The 20,827-nt window shown below is 35.3% G+C and overlaps 1 protein-coding gene across 1 annotated transcript; it reads left to right on the forward strand.

The window, feature by feature from the left end:
* The first annotated feature begins 5,849 nt into the window (after nucleotides 1-5,849).
* Nucleotides 5,850-16,366, forward strand: LOC129905932 (myeloid differentiation primary response protein MyD88). Its single transcript, XM_055981560.1, has 5 exons — nucleotides 5,850-6,541; nucleotides 6,598-6,875; nucleotides 15,141-15,309; nucleotides 15,376-15,568; nucleotides 15,623-16,366. The coding sequence occupies exons 1-5, from the start codon at nucleotides 6,196-6,198 to the stop codon at nucleotides 16,062-16,064; spliced, it is 1,428 nt and encodes a 475-aa protein (XP_055837535.1). The 5' UTR covers nucleotides 5,850-6,195; the 3' UTR covers nucleotides 16,065-16,366.
* The last annotated feature ends 4,461 nt before the right edge of the window (nucleotides 16,367-20,827 follow it).

Here is a 20,827-nt window from a genome sequence, read left to right on the forward strand (position 1 = left end):
GTTAAAGATCAAAGAAAATTTTATTTAAATAAGCGAGAAATTATTTTCAAGTGAAATTCAAGTTGAATTAAGAACAACTGACCCGACTTTCAACAATAGGTCTGTTCCAGGCTCAGTCTGAGATTTCCGAATTTAGTCATATTTGGTTATTTTTGATCTGAGTCTGTTCCCAACTTCAAAAATTGTGTTATTTTTCGTAGAAGAAAGCGCTATTGGGAGAGTAAAAAAATTTCCCCTCCCGCCCTGACAAAATTTAGTCCGAAGAACAGAAGGTGTATGTTATATAAAGCCTGGTACTCAGCTCGTGCTAAATTTTAGCTCCCATACAAATTATCGAAAAATTGTATCTGATCTAAAATGGATCCAATACAAATTATCGATAACTTGTATGGGAATTTTATCTCGGCTAAAATTTAGCCGGAACAGCGTACCAGGCTTAAACAATAAAAAAAGAAAGCTAGTTAAGCTATCGATAAATTGTATAAAAAAGTAAAAGTTATCGATAAATAATATGAAAACCCAAAGCTGATCATTGAATTGTAATAGTTTGGCAAGCAAAAGTGGTGGAGACAGTTTCAGAATTCGGAAAATAACGAAAAAGGAATAGGTAGACAATTGAAAAGGAAGTGTTGAGAAAAAAACTTGAGTATTTGCTCGTCAGAATGGGATCAATCTTGCTCTCGAAATTTAACCTCGCTTACCAAAAAGTAAATTTTCACTCTGATGCAACGCCGAAAAATTAATATAAGTTCAATAATTTCTGACAAACGTACTGCTACCGTCAATTCTGTGTGGCGTAAAACCACAACCGCATTTCGATTCGCCTTAAAATGTCTGATTGAGGAAATAGATACTTGTTGCATCTGTCGTGTTGGCCCTGTTTTTTATTTGAAGTGGCAAAGTACTTTGGTACTTTAAACTAGAATAGAATGCAATTGCAGCGAAACCAATGCAGTTGCAATGTTATTCTAGTAGTAAATGTACTAGATCATCTACCCATCAGTAGGAACGGGGTTATTACCGCGAATACTAAAAAAAAATACGTTTGTGTAGAAGATTTTACAAGATTACTCGAATGCAACGTATATTAACTAATGTGTCGTGAATCCAATGAGTCACTTAGGTCCGGTGCATTTGCACAAAAATGCATTTTTTAACGCTCGATGTAATCACACACAATTGCGGTGACACTGTGAGACGAATTGAAATTACCACTCATGAGGTGACGCAGCGGTGGTTTTCCTGTGAGAACGACGTGCAATGCCATAGTGTCACCGTTGTGACAAATGTAAGAATCAAATTTCTGAGTCATCGTGCGTCAAAATGACGTATGGCTGCACTAGGTCATAAAATTGTTAAACACTCTAGCAGTTACGATGCAATGGTATTCGATTTTATCACCTGTTTTCTTTGAACCTTTATAAAATGTTATTCTTCGAAACTTGATAAAATCATGGTATTCTCCGAAACTTGATAAAATCGTTAATGATTTTATTGACAACAGCAGTGCGTTCCAGGTATTAAATTAAGAGGTTTGTAAAAACGCTCGAATATATTAAGCCTTCAGCGTCAATTTTTCTTACGTTACTTTTTGTGTTTGTCCATTCTTTCATAATTTTATTGAATTTTTTTTCGTAAAAGAACTAACAAATCTTACATACTGACGATTAATAAAAGTAATCGTAAAAGGTAAGAAAGGTGTTTTCTGATTTACGTTGCAGTAACACTTGAAAACTTGACCATATTTGGCACACGCACTAAAATATGCATTACACAAAAAACGATAGATAAAAAAGAATTGGAAATGGATAAAATTTAATTATAAAAATTAAAAAAAAAAATCATATAGTAAATGAAAATAAATTACTGTCGCACAAAATAAAAATATTCAAAAAAAGAAAATAATAATTGAATAAACAAAAAAAAAATAACTGAGAACTAATATTATTATAAACTTATACTTAGAACTGTTAAAATATATTACGTAATGCATAATAAACCAACAAAAGAAACAAAAAAAAAAAAAACGGCGAATGAAATCGCTTTTATTAAAAAAAAAAAAAAAAATAGAAACCAAAATTAATAATTTTTTTTCTTTAATTTTAATTTACTTACGAAATAAATAACAATTAACAAAAAAAAAAAACACACAGAATAAATAATGCAAAATGGAAGGAGGAGACGAAACGAATTTCTTTCATCACATCAATAAATAATTATAAATAAATAAAAAATAAAAAATAAATAAAAAAAAAAAAACAAAATATAAACAAATTTAATAAAACTTAAATATAAAATCGAAACTTTTAAGTTGTTAAGTTTTTCAATATAAATCTAGAAATCTAGGAAAATTTAAACAAGTTTTATTATTAATTGTAAAACATACAAAACACACATACATACACACAATAATTGATAGAAAAGTTACAAAAAAAAAGAATACAAAAATAACATAAATAAATTTATACATCTTTAGAAAATAATAACAAATAAAAAAAAATCCTACTTCCAAGAACTTCCCTTTAAACAAAACAAAACAAAAAAAAAATAATAAAAATAAAAATATTTTTAATTTAGTTAATTTTTTTTTTGTAAGTTTTCGTTAAAATATTTAAATATATACGAAAAAATAGCTACTCATTCTTGAATGAAGAATGAGAAAACTCAATTACTTTGGCATATTGCTTACCTACCTATAAATTAATACGATCAACATCAACAACCAAAAAGTGGACATAAATATAATTTAAAGTAATAAAAATAATATATATATAAAAACACAACATCCAAAGATGCCATATTATTCTATATAGGTATGAAATTTTAAGTGAAAAAAAAAAAAATAAAATAATAAATAAAAATAACTAATTAATTTAGGAAATTTATTATGGTAAAGAAAGAATACAAAAAATAACTTAAAATTTGAATTCATAACAACAACAACAAAAATAATAATAAATAATAAAAAAGAATGAAAAAATAAACAATTATATACACAAAAAAAAAATAAAATAAAAAAAACAACAAACACATTATTTAATAAAAATAAAGACAAGTATTAAAAAATAATGATTAATTGACAGAAAAAAAAAATACAAGTAAAAAATTATTACAGCATTAATTTAAATAGTTAGTAAGTGATATTTTTTTTTATGTGTGTATGCAATCAGTTATAACTATATAACATGATAAGTGAAATGCAAAGATAAATGTTTTTATTATTAATTATTATAAACAATATGATTTATTTTGTTATTTCTTCTATTATTATTGAATAAGTATTAATTTATTTGAAAGAACAAAAAATAAACAAACAAAAAATTACAAAAAAATGAAAACGATAAAAACTAAAAAAAAAATAATAAAAATACCAAAAAAGTTATTTATGAAAAATAAAATTTGTTTTTTTTTTTTTGTTTTTTGTTTTTGTTAGAAGTGATGTTTAAGAAGTCCATAGCCTGCTGGCTACAATGTTCCAACAAAAATAAGGTTTGGCCTAAAAACTCCTGGTACAAGCAAATGCATTCAGTTGGCCTCAGAAATGGAAGAATACAAAACCGGGAGGCTTGCCGCCGATTTCTGAGGTCAACCCATCGAACCCCACAGCAGGATCACTAGTGTGAAGCAGATAAGTGGAATAATTATGATCCCCTCGACATCGAGATCATGACAGCGCGCCGAGAAAGGGAAGAAGAAGCTACAGACTTACATACTAAATTTGAAAGAAATTTATAGTAAATAGCTGACAGTTAATTTAGCACGTTTACCATTTTACCAGGTTTACCCAGAGTTTATACCGTTTTATGAATACCCATTATAGTTTTATTATTCAACAAAACATTCTCCTAGAGCTTATAGCAGCAATGATTGAAATTTTTTTTTTTGATTTTTGACATTTTTGATGTTTTTTGTTCGATAATTGAGTCCGAAAACTTAGGACTCTAGGAGAATGTTTTGTTCATTGGGTGAAAACTATAAACAACCAACAAAAAATCAAAACTATCAGATTTGATGTATACGATCTTCCTTGTACTACTCTGGAAATTCATTTAAGATTTTTCAATAAAAAAAAGTTACACATACACCACAGTGAACCTCGAATCTTCGAATTATTTACATACCTAATAGTTCACTAGGAAGTTTAACGAGTTAATTTTTCTTCACCATTAATCAACTGTCAACATTTTTTAAGTTCTTGATCTCCCTAAGATTTCGAAACTCTTAAGCACGAATAATATCGCATGTTCAAAAAAGCAGTCTAGTGGAAATATATCCTTAAAAAAAATGGCGGAAATAAGCTGAAGTTTTTATTTACATTCAAAAACACAGGTAAAATTTGGTTTGTCAAGCTGTGTACTGTAAAACAAAACGCAGAACATAATTTTGCGTTGAAAATTTTGTTGTGTAATTTTTGTATGAATTAATAATACACAAAACTGCCTTATTTTTAATAAAAGGTTCCTCTTTGGAAAAAATAAAAAGTTTCAATGCAATACGTAAAATTTGTGTTAAAGTCAATTTTAAAATGCCTCTAATGCCCCATTTACACGACTGACAACTTGCCAGTTATTTTGTCAAACAACTGTCAAATGCTTTTGCCATAATATTGAGCTTAATCCTTTATGATTAAAGCATAGTAGGTAAATACTTCTGGTGAAGTGAACATGAACACATCTCCACTTGTGAAAATTTGACATTCATCGCTGGTGCACATTTCAAGTTTATTCATCTCATGTATACGCACACAATCAATAAAATGCACACATTCCTTTTTTTCTTCAATTTTAAAATTCACTTGAACGAAAAAATATAAAGGAGGCATATAAACTCATGCTAAAAAAGCCTTAAGGCTTGGCCACACCGAAGGGTACATGCAGTAGCGGTACGAGTACCAAATTGACACATCAACGTTCAGATGTGTAGTTTTTTTTCATACAATTACCCGTACCGCTACCGCATGTACCGTTCGGTGTGGCCAAGCCTTAAAGCCTGGTACGCTGTTCGCGCTAAATTTTAGCTCCCATACAAATTATCGAAAAATTTTATCTGAGCTAAAATGGATCCCATACAAATTATCGATAACTTGTATGGGAATTTTATCTCGGCTAAAATTTTGCGCGAACAGCGAACTGCATACCAAGCTTTACCTCTCGTTGTTCCATTCTGTTTTCAACACGATTTCAACAAAAAAGAAAATTTCTGTGGCCACAACCAATAACCGCTTAAGTGAGTTAAGACAAAAAATTTTCAGTGGTCTTATGATGCTTTCCAATTCAAAGTCTACATATTTTTACTGTTTTAACTATAAAAAACGATAGATTAAAACCATCTACATCGATTTAATAAAAGATTGAGTTGTTTTTGAGGTAAATTAAAAAATGCGGAGCATTATAGTAAGACTTAATTTTGTTTTCTTTTTCGACTTAAAGCCTGGTACGCTGCTCGCGCTAAATTTTAGCCAAGATAAAATTCCCATACAAGTTATCGATAATTTGTATGGGACTCATTTTAGCTCGGCTAAAATTTTTCGATAATTTGTATGGGAGCTAAAATTTAGCGCGAGCAGCTTACCAGGCTTAAGCGGTTATTGGTTGTGGCCACAGATTTGTCACTGATAAAATCGCCGCATGTAAATTCCACAAAATAATGCACCATGTAAATCCGAACTAAATATTGGATAGTTATTCCAATGTAATTATAAATCTCCTGGCATCACTGTTTCTCATCTGTCAAAAAAATCACCAAAACGTCAAAAAACGACATTTCTATCTTTGAAGAAATAAAAAAACTTTCAGAATTTTTAATTTTCCTAAAAATTTGTTATTTGTTTATTTTTTTTTTTTAGTTATTAATCATTATTCTAAATTATTAATTAACTATATTACGTCGATAACCTTAAAGTCAATTAATTGATATAATATAATCTATCATTGAACTTCAACCTACGCACAAGCAACAACAACAACAACCAAAAAAAAACATTCTAATTTTAGTGAAAAGAAACAAAAAAAAAAAAACAAACTCGTCGTAGTCAATAAATTTAATTACTTATTGGATTTTCTTAATCATCCACACCAATTAGCCATGATTAGCCATCTAATCTTTTCAATAACAAAACTATTTTATCAATAAAAATACCATATTTATTTTAACTTTCAAACTAAAGCAATATATAAAATTTAACTACTTAAAAAAATGGATATAAACGCCAATGAAGATCCAAATGAAATCGATTACGCCAAAGTGCCATTGGATGCAATGCGTCAATCATCATGCACAATATTGTCTAGGTCACTCAATCCAACCAAGGTGCTTTTGTCAGAGGAAGGCATTTATCGCGATTGGCGGGGAATTGCTTATTTAGCTGGCTTATGTAGTTTATATGGTCCATTTATGTCGGCCGAAAAAGATCCCATGGCCAAGGTACTTTCACTTTGGCGTCGCGAAGGTGACAATCAAACTGCTAATTTTGATAATCTTTTGAAATTCTTGGGCAAAATTGATCGTTGGGATGTTGCCGATGATTTAACTGAAAGTTTAGGTAAGAATCATTTTTATAGTGTCTTGATTTTAAAGACAAGTTTTTTTTTTCTGTAGCTGAAGATGCCAAAGCTTTCAAATCAAAAAAATATCAAGAGCAATTAATCATTGCCCGCCAAGAAGCGTCAGCCGCCTGTGATGACTTTAGCAAGGATATGTGTGGTAATTTCACTCCCGACCAAGACATTCTCACCAATGACGATGTACAGAATGCAATGCAAGGTCTTCCACCTCAGATGTATGACGCATTTGTTCTGTTCGCAGACGAAGATTATAATTTTGCAATGGAACTCATTACCCGCCTGGAGGAGAAGCATCCCAAGTTTGATTTTAAGGTTGGCAAGCAATACAGGGTTGGGGTCAAAACTTGCTAAGCAACAATATCGGGCACTTTTTGAAATTAGTAGTAGTACTTAATATAAGAGTTATTTTGAGATATTGGGCCACCTTTTATTCCATCCGGAACATAGCCGTAGCTAGGATTTCATTTCGGGAGGGGTTAGCTCAGACCGATCAAATTTTTTTTTTATATATTTTTACATGCGACCGTAAGCAAGCAAAAAAATTTTGTAGAAGCCTTCCTACCCCTTATACAAAAAACTATTTCGTAAAATATCATATAAAAAACACTAGATATTACACTGGCTAACAATTTTCAACTTTTTAAAATTTTCCAGAAAGATTTATATCAAATTTTATAGATTTGGATTCAGTAAGCTCAAAAATAATATTGGTTTCTTCTGTCAGCTCTAGTTTTTGAAATATTTAATTTTTCATATTTGGGGAAGTATTAATACTAATTTTTAAGTTTTTCTTATTGGGTCAGTAAACCTAAAAATCACATTAATTTTTTTTCTAGGAGCTCTATTTTTTTAAATATTTAAGTTTTCCACATTTTGGGGGTAATTTCGTACTATTTTTTTAGATTTTATTATTACAAGGAAAGCGTTTGGCTTTTAATTTAGTAGGAATTGGACAAAAACAGTCATAATCTTTCGAACATTTCCAACAACATTTCCTCATCATTATCTCAAAAATGTCATTTTTTGACTTATCGCTCTTTTACACTGAGAGTGCGATATGTATGTATATCGTTTAAAAATGAAAGTTTCCAATATTTAGGTTGAAGGAACAATTTTCTTGCATTCTCGTTTCTTGTTCATATTCAGTAGGGTGTGTCACTTTTGTATGGACGAAAAAAAATTATCTAACTTTGCAATGTAATAGTGGTCAAAAGTTTTGTTAGGGTCTAAGGTTTAATAATATGTAAAAAAAAATTATAATATCGTTCGCCTTTGGCTCGCTCAAATCGGTTGAAGTTGTTAGGAAAACAACGATTTTATATGAAAAAACGATTTATTTCCTTCGCATATTTTTTCGCAAATTCTTTACTAAGTGATCAATTCTAACAAATATAAGCTTAAAAGTTTTTTTCTATATATACATATATTTATATTATTTGTTTTTGTATTCAAACGGCGAAATTTAAAAAAAAACATATATTTGAAAAATTTTTTAAATTCCAAATTTCTTCGATTTCTTCCTATATTTTGAGCGAGCCAAAGATAATAAAAAATTGTAAACGCAGGATTTATTTTTGATAAGTAATGCAACTTTTTAAAGCTATTACATTTGAAAATTCCATACTTTAGCATTTTGACACACCCTAATATTCAGCCTAGTTTGCTGTGTTACCACAAGCTTTTACAAGTCAGTAATCTGAATTTGACCAAAAAAAATATTTAGCATACAACTGTTTGTCGTATTATTTCAAAAGTGAGCTCTTTTAGCAAAAACAAATTGTATACTTTCTTAAAAAGAAGAGACAATCAATTTATAATTATATATTTTTTTGTACGACTTATGGTTCCCACTTATAAGAGGATTGAAAATTTCATACAAATCAGTAGATACTTCTTAAAAAAAAAATACTTTTTTCATATATATATCACTAAAATATAAAAGCAATCCATCAAGTTCGGCATATATATGCACAAGTATGTATTAGGGTTGTATTTGTTCAAATTCTCATCATGATTTTCTAAAAAAATTTCGGGGTTGGGGGGGTTAAACCCTGTACCCCCCCCCCCCCCCCTAAATACGGCTATGATCCGGAAGGGTAGATACAAGAGTTTTTCTGTGTTTCACTCGCTTTGTTGAATAGCATAGCATAGTACCTATAAGAAAAGGAATATTTTTGTAGATATGATACATACATGATTTTGATGTATACATATATATTAGGGTGTCCGTTATTTTCCAAAGTGATGTTTTCGGGGGAGACACCCCCTAGATCGAGAGCCTAGAGCCTAAATAAGGGGAATTTAGGAAAACAAAATTTTTGGATGTCATTAACCCGTGCCTCTAGGGTCATATTTTCCCCATACAAATTTGTATGGGAAATTTTTAACTCATACATAAAATTTTTTTTCTCTCGAGTTAAATCATATTTTTTTTTAATGCTTGATAATTCTGGTTGGAAAACAGTTACTTTAAAAGATCACATTCAAAATTTACCGTTAAAAATTTTTTTTATATTTTATTTCGGTTTTTGAAATTATTAGCTATTTTCGTAGTTTTTGCTTTCACCTATCACACAATTTTAAATGCAGTTTTATTGGTTTTTAATTCTTTTTAAATATTGCATTAAAAAATTTGTGAATAAATCAAAAATTTCAATTTTTTGAAAATTTTTTTAGAAATTTTTGCCGTTTTTATAATAAAAAAATATTATTAAATACTTTACCCTTTCTTGTTTGCAACTTTTTTGATGTAATTTTTTAAGTGAATAATTTTTAAACAAAATTCAATAAAAATATTGTAAACATATCTTTTGTAGTTCGAGAAAAATAAATTTAAACGTATAAAAACGGCAAAAATTTCCAAAAAGTTGCGTTTTTTCGCAACTTTACACAAAACACAGTTATTCTCTAGAATAAAGGCAGGCTATCAAATCGAGTAAAATGATGAAAAACGGTGGATCAAACTGGTTTTAGTATAGAAAAGTGAAGAGTTGGTATTATTTGTGCATTTAACCAAAGAGCTTTTATTATTAACCACGAAAAAGAAGAAAATCGAAGTTTGCACTGGAAATGCATTTTCACAGTGCACAATCACGAACTAAAGTGGAGAAATTACATAAAATGCCTGGTAACATCTTAAAAAGTAAGAAATTATAGTTTTCCATAACATTTACATTCGATGAATATGAAGGCTAGTCCAGTGAACTTTCGTCTTGATCCAATATGCATCAGTTTTATTTCTATTGCAATGTGATTTCGGGCATTTACTTTATGGAATGCTCATGACGTTTGTTTACCCATAGTGTTAACCACAACGAAAGCTTCCACTGTTATTTGTTTCTCAAAATTTACAATTATTTTCGAACCATGTAACTAAAAGTTAATTTTTGCATATTATAAAAAAGTATTGTTTCCTATTACACATTTTAGCGACCTTTGTTGGTGATGAAAAAAATGTACCTCCTATCTAAATCTAAGAAATAGGACTAATATCGTTCTGGAACATTTTAGATGGTTTGTTTTCCATCCAAAAATCACTCACCAACCCATTTTATTTTTTCAAATGCAACAGTAAATAATGAACTTTTTATTTTGCCTTATTTGACCATAATAGTGGTCTTATTCTGAAATTTGAACCTTTTTAAATATTGTACACATTTTTATCTTCAGTGAAGGTACAAACCATCACAATAACATCAAATAAACACCACTTTTCGTTTGATTTCAGAGCCAACGTTTACGGAACGTGCAGCTAGTTTTTGAATTATATTTTTCTCTTGGCTCCTTGTCTAGGTGCCTCATGCTTTACTTTTACATTAAATCATTAGTTTACGTTAATTTCAAAATATTCTCATACAAATTTAGCGTATTTATCAACACCATTCACGACTGTGCATAGTAGAAGTGCATTTTTAATCTTAGCTTCTATTTTTGTATTTTCTGTGGTACCTAATGGTAGCTCTTAGCGCAGATTTTGTTAAAAACACAAATTATTACAAAGTTGCACTTTTTTATACTAAAACTAATTTTGTCTACGCTTTTTCTTCGTTTTTACAAGATTTAAGAGCCTGCCTTTATTCTAGTGAACCAAACCAAACACAGTGTTTTGTCAGGAAATGCGAAAAAACGCAACTAGTAGCCAAACGGTTTCTGTTTTTGGTTTTTTGTTTTTACAATATTGTTTGTAATAAGTAACTCTTTGAAAACCGAAAATCTGTTAAGTTACCAAACCACAGCACCAATCGCTTTTATCTTTTGTAATATTAGTGCCTTATTTCAAGTGAACCGCAGTGTATATACAGGGTGTCCCAAAAGTAATGGATCAAACGAAATATGCTGATAGGGGATCTTAAGGGCTCTCAGAATTTGGTAACTTGTTCATCCCAAATCCTTACGGTTTTCGATTTAATGCAGTTCTTGTGAAATTTCGAAAAATCCCTACTTTGCAACAGTATTTTGCTTCCTGCGCCCATTATTTATAAAAAAGTATAAAAATTCCCAAAGTTGCAGTTAGATCGCAAAATATTACAATTTTAATTCAACAAAACTGGGGTTTTCAGAACAAAAAACAACCAAAAATAAATACATTTTCTCGACTGTTGTTTGTTTATTTTTCTTTGAACAAAAGCCTATATTTTTGTTTGTATTTTTGCTCTGAAAAAACCCTGTTTTGTTGAATTCAAATTTTAATATTTTGCGATCTAACTGCAACTTTGGAAACTTTTATACTTTTTTGAAAACTACAATAACAGGGCAACTTTTTAAAATAATAAACCATTCACACACCGTACAAATTTGTTTTGCAGTGTTGCTCTCAAATAAAAGTTAGAAATTGACCTTTTATAAAACTTGAAACTGTTAGTTAATTTGCAGCGAAATGGCGTATGAAATAAAAAATGTTTTGATTAATAAATTGTTCCTAATTATTTGGCAATGTTTTAGTAAAAGAATTGTAAAAAACAAAAATCAATAATGGGCGCAGGAAGCAAAATACTGTTGCAAAGTAGGGATTTTTCAAAATTTCAAAAGAATTGCATTAAATCGAAAACCGTAAGGAATTGGGATGAACAAGTTACCAAATTCTGAGAGCCCTTAAGATCCCGTATCATCATACTTCGTTTGATCCATTACTTTTGGGACACCCTGTATATATATAGGTACAATATATAGCCCTCAATTAAAGATATTGGACCTCTTAATATTTTACCCAAGAGCATGTATAATGCATATGAACCTTCTAATAATAACAAATTTTACATTAAATTATTTAATTTGCTTTCTGTGCATCATCATAAACACCCTTCTAGGTAAAATATTAAGTGGCCCAATATCTTTAATTGAGGGCTATATATTGTATAACCAATCCTATTAATATGATCCCTTCATCACAAACTCCACAATTATTTTTTATACTTTTACTTATGCAGTATGCACCTCACTCCTTCAAAACTGTAATTTGTATAAAAATTCAATGAAAAATAAAAGCTAGCTCTTTAAATTTGTCATGATAATTAAATATTCCATGGCAAATTAATAAGATTTTTGTTTGCTTTTGATTATCATACCATGTATGACATTTATATGCAGTTAAAAAAAGCATAGGGGAGAGGTGAGGACAGTGAGACACCCTTTTTTTTTAAATTGGTATATCTTAGGATGTTTTCAAGATAGCTTAACAAAACTTTGAAGACAGTTTAAGACACATTTTATCTTAATGTTGCAAAAAAACTTGTAGTTAAAGAATGAATGAGAGCATCACATTGGACTTAAATGTAGAAAAAGTCAAAACGTCTCACTGTTTGCAAGGGGTGCGATCAGTGAGACATTCTTAGGTGAAACAAAAAATTTACGAAAACGTCAAATAATTAGGTAATTGACAAGTATATAAATAATTAATTTATGTTACTTTAACCCATTTTTTCAAATAAAAATAACAAAAAGCCCAAAAAAAAAAACGAAAGAAAAAACACTTCGAAATCATATTGAACAATCTAAAATAATAGATTTTTTTAAAAATTATATGTCTCACTGTTTGCTTTTTAAAAATCTTATGTCTCACTGTTTGCTTTTACATAATAGGTCCGTTCCACACTCAGTTTGCAACTGCCGAATTTAGTAATTTTTGGTTATTTTTGGTCAGAGTCTGTTTTTAACTTCAAAAATTGTGTAGAAAAGAGCGCTCACGAGAGAGTAAAAAATTTCCCCACCCTGACAAATTTAGCCCAGAGAATTTCTTCCGGCAGAAATATGAGTTCTGTCAAATGAAAAGTTGACGTATGTCAAACAAATAAATAGAGAAGAAAACAAATCAAATTGTAGTGATTTTTACTTGCTCTATAGGGCAAGTATTGGTTTCGTGTCGAAAAAAAAATTTGAGGTTTTAATCAAAACCAACATTACGATGATGGAGAATTTCAAAAAAGTGGGTCTCGCAATTCCGTCCGTGCGTCTGTACGTCTGTGCGTCTGTGCGGTTGTGCGTCCATCTGTACACATTTCCACAGCCTAAACGGGTGGACGGATTTTCTTCAAATTTGGTACAGGTGATTTTTATAGAATTCTGAAAGTTGGTTTTTTTTTGTTTTTTTATATCTCGTTTAGAACGTATACCTCCCATACAAAAAAATACGATATTGCGAATTTCTCGAAAACGGCTCTAACGATTTTGATTAAACTTTGTATACGTAATATTTAAAGCAGTGGCAATAAAACTGCATTTTTATTTTTTCTCAAAAAAGTCAAATAACAAAAAAAAAAAATTTTTTTCATGCCCTAAATGTCGGCTCTTCCTCAATATCAATTTTTTTTTTAAATTTAGAGCCAGCTTTTAAAATCTACAAGTAGACTAACATAAAAGTGCTTTGAACTGCAAGAGCAAGTACGTGCGACCCCAGTCGTGCATTTTATTTTAAATTGAATCGCGTTTACGTGTTTTTTGCATTAAAAAAGTGTTAATGTTTATCGAATAAAGCATAAAATATGAAATTGTGTTGTATAATGGTGTTCAACTTGTTCCAGACTTTTTGGCAGTCTTTCGTAGTTTTATTTCCTTCTGAGAGAATTCTCTCCCAACTCTCATTAATTTGACAGACTGCCGAATTTAGTGCACAAAAAGTCTGGAACAAACCTAATGTCTCACTGTTTACTTTTTGTCATTTTTCGGAAAAATATAAAATTATAAAAAACGAGAAGGAATTCTAATTACATGATATTTTTTTATGAAAGAACATATAAAAACAATACAAATGTAAAAAAAAGTTCTCTCCACTAACCAGATTTTTTTGTGTTATAAACTCTTTTTATAACACTCCAAAAACTACTTTCACCTGATTTTGTGTGATAATTTACGGTGTAGGGAAATGGACAGCTTTAATTAAGTCGGGACAAAATTAAAAGACGCAGACGGGGAAATAAACGTTTTGACCCAAACTAGCGTTACTGTGCTTATTTTCAGAAAAGAGAAAAATGGATTGTCTCACTGTTTGCACTGTCTCACTGTCCGCGCCTTTCCCCTACATATTCCATGCTACCAATTTCAAATGTTACCATTTCAAAAGTATTCTTTCCCGCTAAAAAAAAAACACCGTGTTACCCGAAATATTTTGATAGACATATTTAATTATTTTTTTCTATGATATATGAAACATCCATACAAAATTTCATCAGCCTACCACTTATTTTCAAAGAGTAAGTGGTAATTTTCTGATTCTTGCATTTTAAGTAAAAGACTATTAGTGAAGAGTCAAATAACTTTTTACATGATGGTCGAAATATTTTGGTATTAATTTTATTCGATCAAATGTTAAAAACTACTTCGAAATCTTGAAATATTACTTTTCTTATACTATGCTATGCAACAAAGCGAGTGCAACACAGAAAAACTCTTGTACCTACCATTCCGGATGGAATAAAAGGTGGCCCAATATCTCAAAATAACTCTTATATTGAGTAGGTACTACAACGATGTAAATTTCAAGCTTTTATCACAAAGTGCACGATTGAGTTATTTATAATTTTTTTATTTCAATTTTTTGTTTTTTAAAAACTTAAAAACAATTATGAATATTAATAAGTAATAACATCAGATGATTTAAAAATTTATTCATTTTTTTTTTTTTCGTTTTTTTAAACTTTTATTAATAAAAGGCCGCCGAATTCAGGAAACCCTTGAATTTTTAAGTTTTTTTTGTGTGTTATTTCTCCTATTCTAATTGAAGAATAGTATATATTTAATAAGAAAAACAATATTTCAAAACATAAACTCGGAAATGGTTAACACAAAACACTAATTTCCATAGTAAGATTCGGCAGTAAAATTATACAAAAACTTTACCCGACACGGCACAAAAAGTTACTTTTTTGAAGAAGGCATAATATCACAAAAAAAAAAAAATAAAATTTTAATCTGAATATACCCCAAAACAAGCGTTCCCGCAAGCCATTCCGGGGACGCATTTTTTGAGTACCTATATTTGATGAAATAAAAATTAAAAAAAAATGCGTGGACATCAATTTTTCCACCTCCATGATTTTGACCCTTATATGCGCAGCCTAAGACTCAGTTCTTCTTCTTTTCTAGATCTGTGTGAAGGACCGTGACCTTGTCGGGGGCATCTCAATTGAACACGAAGCAATAATGCGTATAATTAAAGAACGTTGCCATCGGCTTATTGTGATAGTTTCTGCTGCCTTTCTTAAAAGTGCAGCCAATACATTCTTTACGAATTTTGCTGCTGCTCTTCAAATAGGTAAAACCATGATAATTTCTTGAAGACACTCTTTGAATCTTTTTTTTTTTTAATTTTCTCTTACAGAACAAAGGCGTCGTAAAATCGTTCCATGTCTTTATGAACCTTGTGAGCTGCCTACAACTCTGAGTTTCTACTTTAACTTAAAGTATTACAATACTGGAAGGTACTTTAATTTCTGGGACAAACTAAGTGATTCCATACGAATTACTCCTTTCTACGGAAATATGAATGGAGTTCGCATAAATCCTATGCCAAAGTAAGTCCATCATTTAACTTCAAATCAAGATCTAAGTACAAATTTCTATTTCAGCATTCAAATTGAAGAAGTCAAAGAAGAACAAACACAAAAAGCCATAACTTCCAGTGTGCCTGTGAAGGTGCCACGAAGAAAGAACTCCAAAGTACCTGAGCCATTAAAAATTGCACCGGAACCACGACTTCGCGGGGCATTATCAATGAATCAATTGAATTCCCTTGCAATTAACGATAACAACAACGACAACTATCGCAGTGAATGTGATTTATCATCGGTGCATAGTTTTGATACTTCCAATTTACCAGAATTATCATCTTCAACGAAATCTAGTCGAAGTGGCAAAACCAAATGGTACAAATTGTTACTTCCGTCCATAAGTGCTGGATCGAAAACCGATTTGCCAGTCGGTTCGTCGATGTCATTTGATTCAATTGAAAAACCAAAACGTAAGAAGAATTGGCTTAAAAAGAGATTGATGACATCTGATGCTACCTAGTTAAAGGAGAAGGAAGGTGCTTCATAATAATAATGGGACTAAGGAGACATTCCATTTTATTTTTTTACGATTCTTAACAATACAATTTGCTTCTTAAGCAACTCCCCAAACAGGAAGCTTTAAAAATATTTAATAATATGTTATTTATGCTTGAAATGGCCTTTTTTTTTAAATAATAATTCTTGTTGACAACTGTATTTATATAGTTATTGTATTTTTGATAGAAAAAAAAAAAACTTATTAAACATTATATATTTTTTTAAATGAATAAATAAATAAAGCTTAGTAGAGAGAAATGTTGAAATTAAAAAAAAAAAGATAATCAAAATGATTCTTGGTGTTTCTTTTAAAAGATCGCATCGACTTGCTCTTATAAATCAAACACACTAAACTTGTTGAAGATTTTTAGTTCCCTATTGGCGATTGGTAAAGTTGAAATGCGCTACCGGTGGTCGAAACAAAAACTAAAATTAACAGGACGGAAGGAAGGAGTTTTCAAAAATTTTCTCCGAATCCATTTATTGAGACATAAAAAAAAAAGACCCTTTAAACTCTAGTCATAACTGACAACCAAAGTTTGCCCCACGTGGGGCATCTTGAAATGCCCCATGTGGGGCATCTGGAAATGCCCCACGTGGACAATCTGGAAATGACCCACGTGGGGCATTTGGAAATGACCCACGTGGGGCATTTGGAAATGACCCACGTGGGGCATCTGGAAATGACCCACGTGGGGCATCTGGAAATGACCCACGTGGGGCATTTGGAAATGACCCACGTGGGGCATCTGGAAATGACCCACGTGGGGCATTTGGAAATGACCCACGTGGGGCATTTGGAAATGACCCACGTGGGGCATCTGGAAATGACCCACGTGGGGCATTTGGAAATGACCCACGTGGGGCATCTGGAAATGCCCCACGTGGGGCATCTGGAAATGCCCCACGTGGGGCATCTGGAAGTGACCCACGTGGGGCATCTGGAAATGACCCACGTGGGGCATTTGGAAATGACCCACGTGGGGCATTTGGAAATGCACCACGTGGGGCATTTGGAAATGACCCACGTGGGGCATTTGGAAATGACCCACGTGGGGCATCTGGAAATGACCCACGTAGGGCATTTGGAAATGCCCCACGTGGGGCATCTGGAAATGACCCACGTGGGGCATTTGGAAATGACCCGCTTGGGGCATCTGGAAATGACCCACGTGGGGCATTTGGAAATGACCCACGTGGGGCATCTGGAAATGCCCCACGTGGGCCATCTGGAAGTGACCCACGTGGGGCATCTGGAAATGCCCCACGTGGGGCATCTGGAAATGACCCACTTGGGGCATTTGGCCCACGTGGGTCATTTCCAAATGCCCCACGTGGGTCATTTCCAAATGCCCCACGTGGGTCATTTCCAGATGCCCCACGTGGGGCATTTCCAAATGCCTCACGTGGGTCATTTCCAAATGCCCCACGTGGGTCATTTCCAGATGCCCCACGTGGGTCATTTCCAAATGCCCCACGTGGGGCATTTCCAGATGCCCCACGTTTGGCATTTCCAAATGCCTCACGTGGGTCATTTCCAAATGCCCCACGTGGGTCATTTCCAGATTGTCCACGTGGGGCATTTCCAGATGCCCCACATGGGGCATTTGGAAATGACAAACGTGGGGCATCTGGAAATGACCCACGTAGGGCATTTGGAAATGCCCCACGTGGGGCATCTGGAAATGACCCACGTGGGGCATCTGGAAATGCTCCACGTGGGGCATCTGGAAATGACCCACGTGGGGCATTTGGAAATGACCCACGTTTGGCATCTGGAAATGACCCACGTAGGGCATTTGGAAATGACCCACGTGGGGCATCTGGAAATGACCCACGTGGGGCATTTGGAAATGACCCACGTGGGGCATTTGGAAATGACCCACGTGGGGCATCTGGAAATGACCCACGTGGGGCATTTGGAAATGCCCCACGTGGGGCATTTGGAAATGCCCCACGTGGGGCATTTGGAAATGCCCCACGTGGGGCATCTGGAAATGACCCACGTGGGGCATTTGGAAATGACCCACGTCGGGCATCTGGAAATGACCCACGTGGGGCATTTGGAAATGACCCACGTGGGGCATTTGGAAATGACCCACGTGGGGCATCTGGAAATGACCCACGTGGGGCATTTGGAAATGACCCACGTGGGGCATCTGGAAATGACCCACGTGGGGCATTTGGAAATGACCCACGTGGGGCATCTGGAAATGACCCACGTGGGGCATTTGGAAATGCCCCACGTGGGGCATTTGGAAATGCCCCACGTGGGGCATTTGGAAATGAACCACGTGGGGCATCTGGAAATGACCCACGTAGGGCATTTGGAATTGCCCCACGTGGGGCATGTGGAAATGACCTACGTGGGGCATTTGGAAATGCCCCACGTGGGGCATTTGGAAATGACCCACGTGGGGCATCTGGAAATGACCCACGTGGGGCATTTGGAAATGACCCACGTGGGGCATCTGGAAATGACCCACGTGGGGCATTTGGAAATGACCCACGTGGGGCATCTGGAAATGACCCAGGTGGGGCATTTGGAAATGACCCACGTGGGGCATTTGGAAATGCCCCACGTGGGCATCTGGAAATGACCCACGTGGGGCATTTGGAAATGCCCCACGTGTAGCATTTGGAAATGCCCCACGTGGGGCATTTGGAAATGACCCACGTGGGGCATCTGGAAATGACCCACGTAGGGCATTTGGAAATGCCTCACGTGGGGCATCTGGAAATGACCTACGTGGGGCATTTGGAAATGACCCACGTGGGGCATTTGGAAATGACCCACGTGGGGCATCTGGAAATGCCCCACGTGGGGCATCTTGAAATGACCCACGTGGGGCATTTGGAAATGACCCACGTGGGGCATCTGGAAATGACCCACGTGGGGCATTTGGAAATGACCCACGTGGGGCATCTGGAAATGACCCACTTAGGGCATTTGGAAATGACCCACGTGGGGCATCTGGAAATGACCCACGTGGGGCATTTGGAAATGACCCACGTGGGGCATTTGGAAATGACCCACGTGGGGCATCTGGAAATGCCCCAAGTGGGGCATCTGGAAATGACCCACGTGGGGCATTTGGAAATGACCCACGTGGGGCATTTGGAAATGACCCACGTGGGGCATTTGGAAATGACCCACGTGGGGCATTTGGAAATTCCCCACGTGGGGCATCTGGAAATGACAAACGTGGGGCATCTGGAAATGACCCACGTAGGGCATTTGGAAATGACCCACGTGGGCATTTGGAAATGACCCACGTGGGGCATCTGGAAATGCCCCACGTGGGGCATCTGGAAATGATCCACGTGGGGCATTTGGAAATGACCCACGTGGGGCATTTGGAAATGCCCCACGTGGGGCATTTGGAAATGACCCACGTTTGGCATCTGGAAATGACCCACGTAGGGCATTTGGAAATGACCCACGTGGGCATTTGGAAATGACCCACGTGGGGCATCTGGAAATGCCCCACGTGGGGCATCTGGAAATGCCCCACGTGGGGCATTTGGAAATGCCCCACGTGGGGCATTTGGAAATGACCCACGTGGGGCATCTGGAAATGACCCACGTAGGGCATTTGGAAATGCCCCACGTGGGGCATCTGGAAATGACCCACGTGGGGCATTTGGAAATGACCCACGTGGGGCATTTGGAAATGACCCACGTGGGGCATCTGGAAATGACCCACGTGGGGCATTTGGAAATGACCCACGTGGGGCATCTGGAAATGACCCACGTGGGGCATTTGGAAATGACCCACGTGGGGCATCTGGAAATGACCCACGTGGGGCATTTGGAAATGCCCCACGTGGGGCATTTGGAAATGACCCGCGTGGGGCCTCTGGAAATGACCCACGTAGGGCATTTGGAAATGCCCCACGTGGGGCATGTGGAAATGACCTACGTGGGGCATTTGGAAATGACCCACGTGGGGCATTTGGAAATGCCCCACGTGGGGCATTTGGAAATGACCCACGTGGGGCATCTGGAAATGACCCACGTGGGGCATTTGGAAATGACCCACGTGGGGCATCTGGAAATGACCCACGTGGGGCATTTGGAAATGACCCACGTGGGGCATCTGGAAATGACCCACGTGGGGCATTTGGAAATGACCCACGTGGGGCATCTGGAAATGACCCACGTGGGGCATTTGGAAATGCTCCACGTGGGGCATTTGGAAATGACCCACGTGGGGCATCTGGAAATGACCCACGTAGGGCATTTGGAAATGCCCAACGTGGGGCATTTGGAAATGACCCACGTGGGGCATTTGGAAATGCCCCACGTGGGGCATTTGGAAATGCCCCACGTGGGGCATTTGGAAATGACCCACGTGGGGCATCTGGAAATGACCCACGTGGGGCATTTGGAAATGACCCACGTGGGGCATCTGGAAATGACCCACGTGGGGCATTTGGAAATGACCCACGTGGGGCATTTGGAAATGCCCCACGTGGGCATCTGGAAATGACCCACGTGGGGCATTTGGAAATGCCCCACGTGTAGCATTTGGAAATGCCCCACGTGGGGCATTTGGAAATGACCCACGTGGGGCATCTGGAAATGACCCACGTAGGGCATTTGGAAATGCCCCACGTGGGGCATCTGGAAATGACCTACGTGGGGCATTTGGAAATGACCCACGTGGGGCATTTGGAAATGACCCACGTGGGGCATTTGGAAATGACCCACGTGGGGCATCT

Source organism: Episyrphus balteatus, chromosome 1 (assembly GCF_945859705.1).
Source record: "Episyrphus balteatus chromosome 1, idEpiBalt1.1, whole genome shotgun sequence".
In the NCBI taxonomy this organism is placed as follows: Eukaryota; Metazoa; Arthropoda; class Insecta; order Diptera; family Syrphidae; genus Episyrphus; species Episyrphus balteatus.

Bases quoted from the DNA above. Each gene is read 5' to 3' on its own strand.
- LOC129905932 (XM_055981560.1), top strand. From the start codon at position 6,196: ATGGATATAAACGCCAATGAAGATCCAAATGAAATCGATTACGCCAAA. The intron at 6,542-6,597 runs GTAAGAATCATT...TTTTTTCTGTAG, and splicing joins TGATTTAACTGAAAGTTTAG to CTGAAGATGCCAAAGCTTTC. The intron at 15,569-15,622 runs GTAAGTCCATCA...TTTCTATTTCAG, and splicing joins CGCATAAATCCTATGCCAAA to CATTCAAATTGAAGAAGTCA.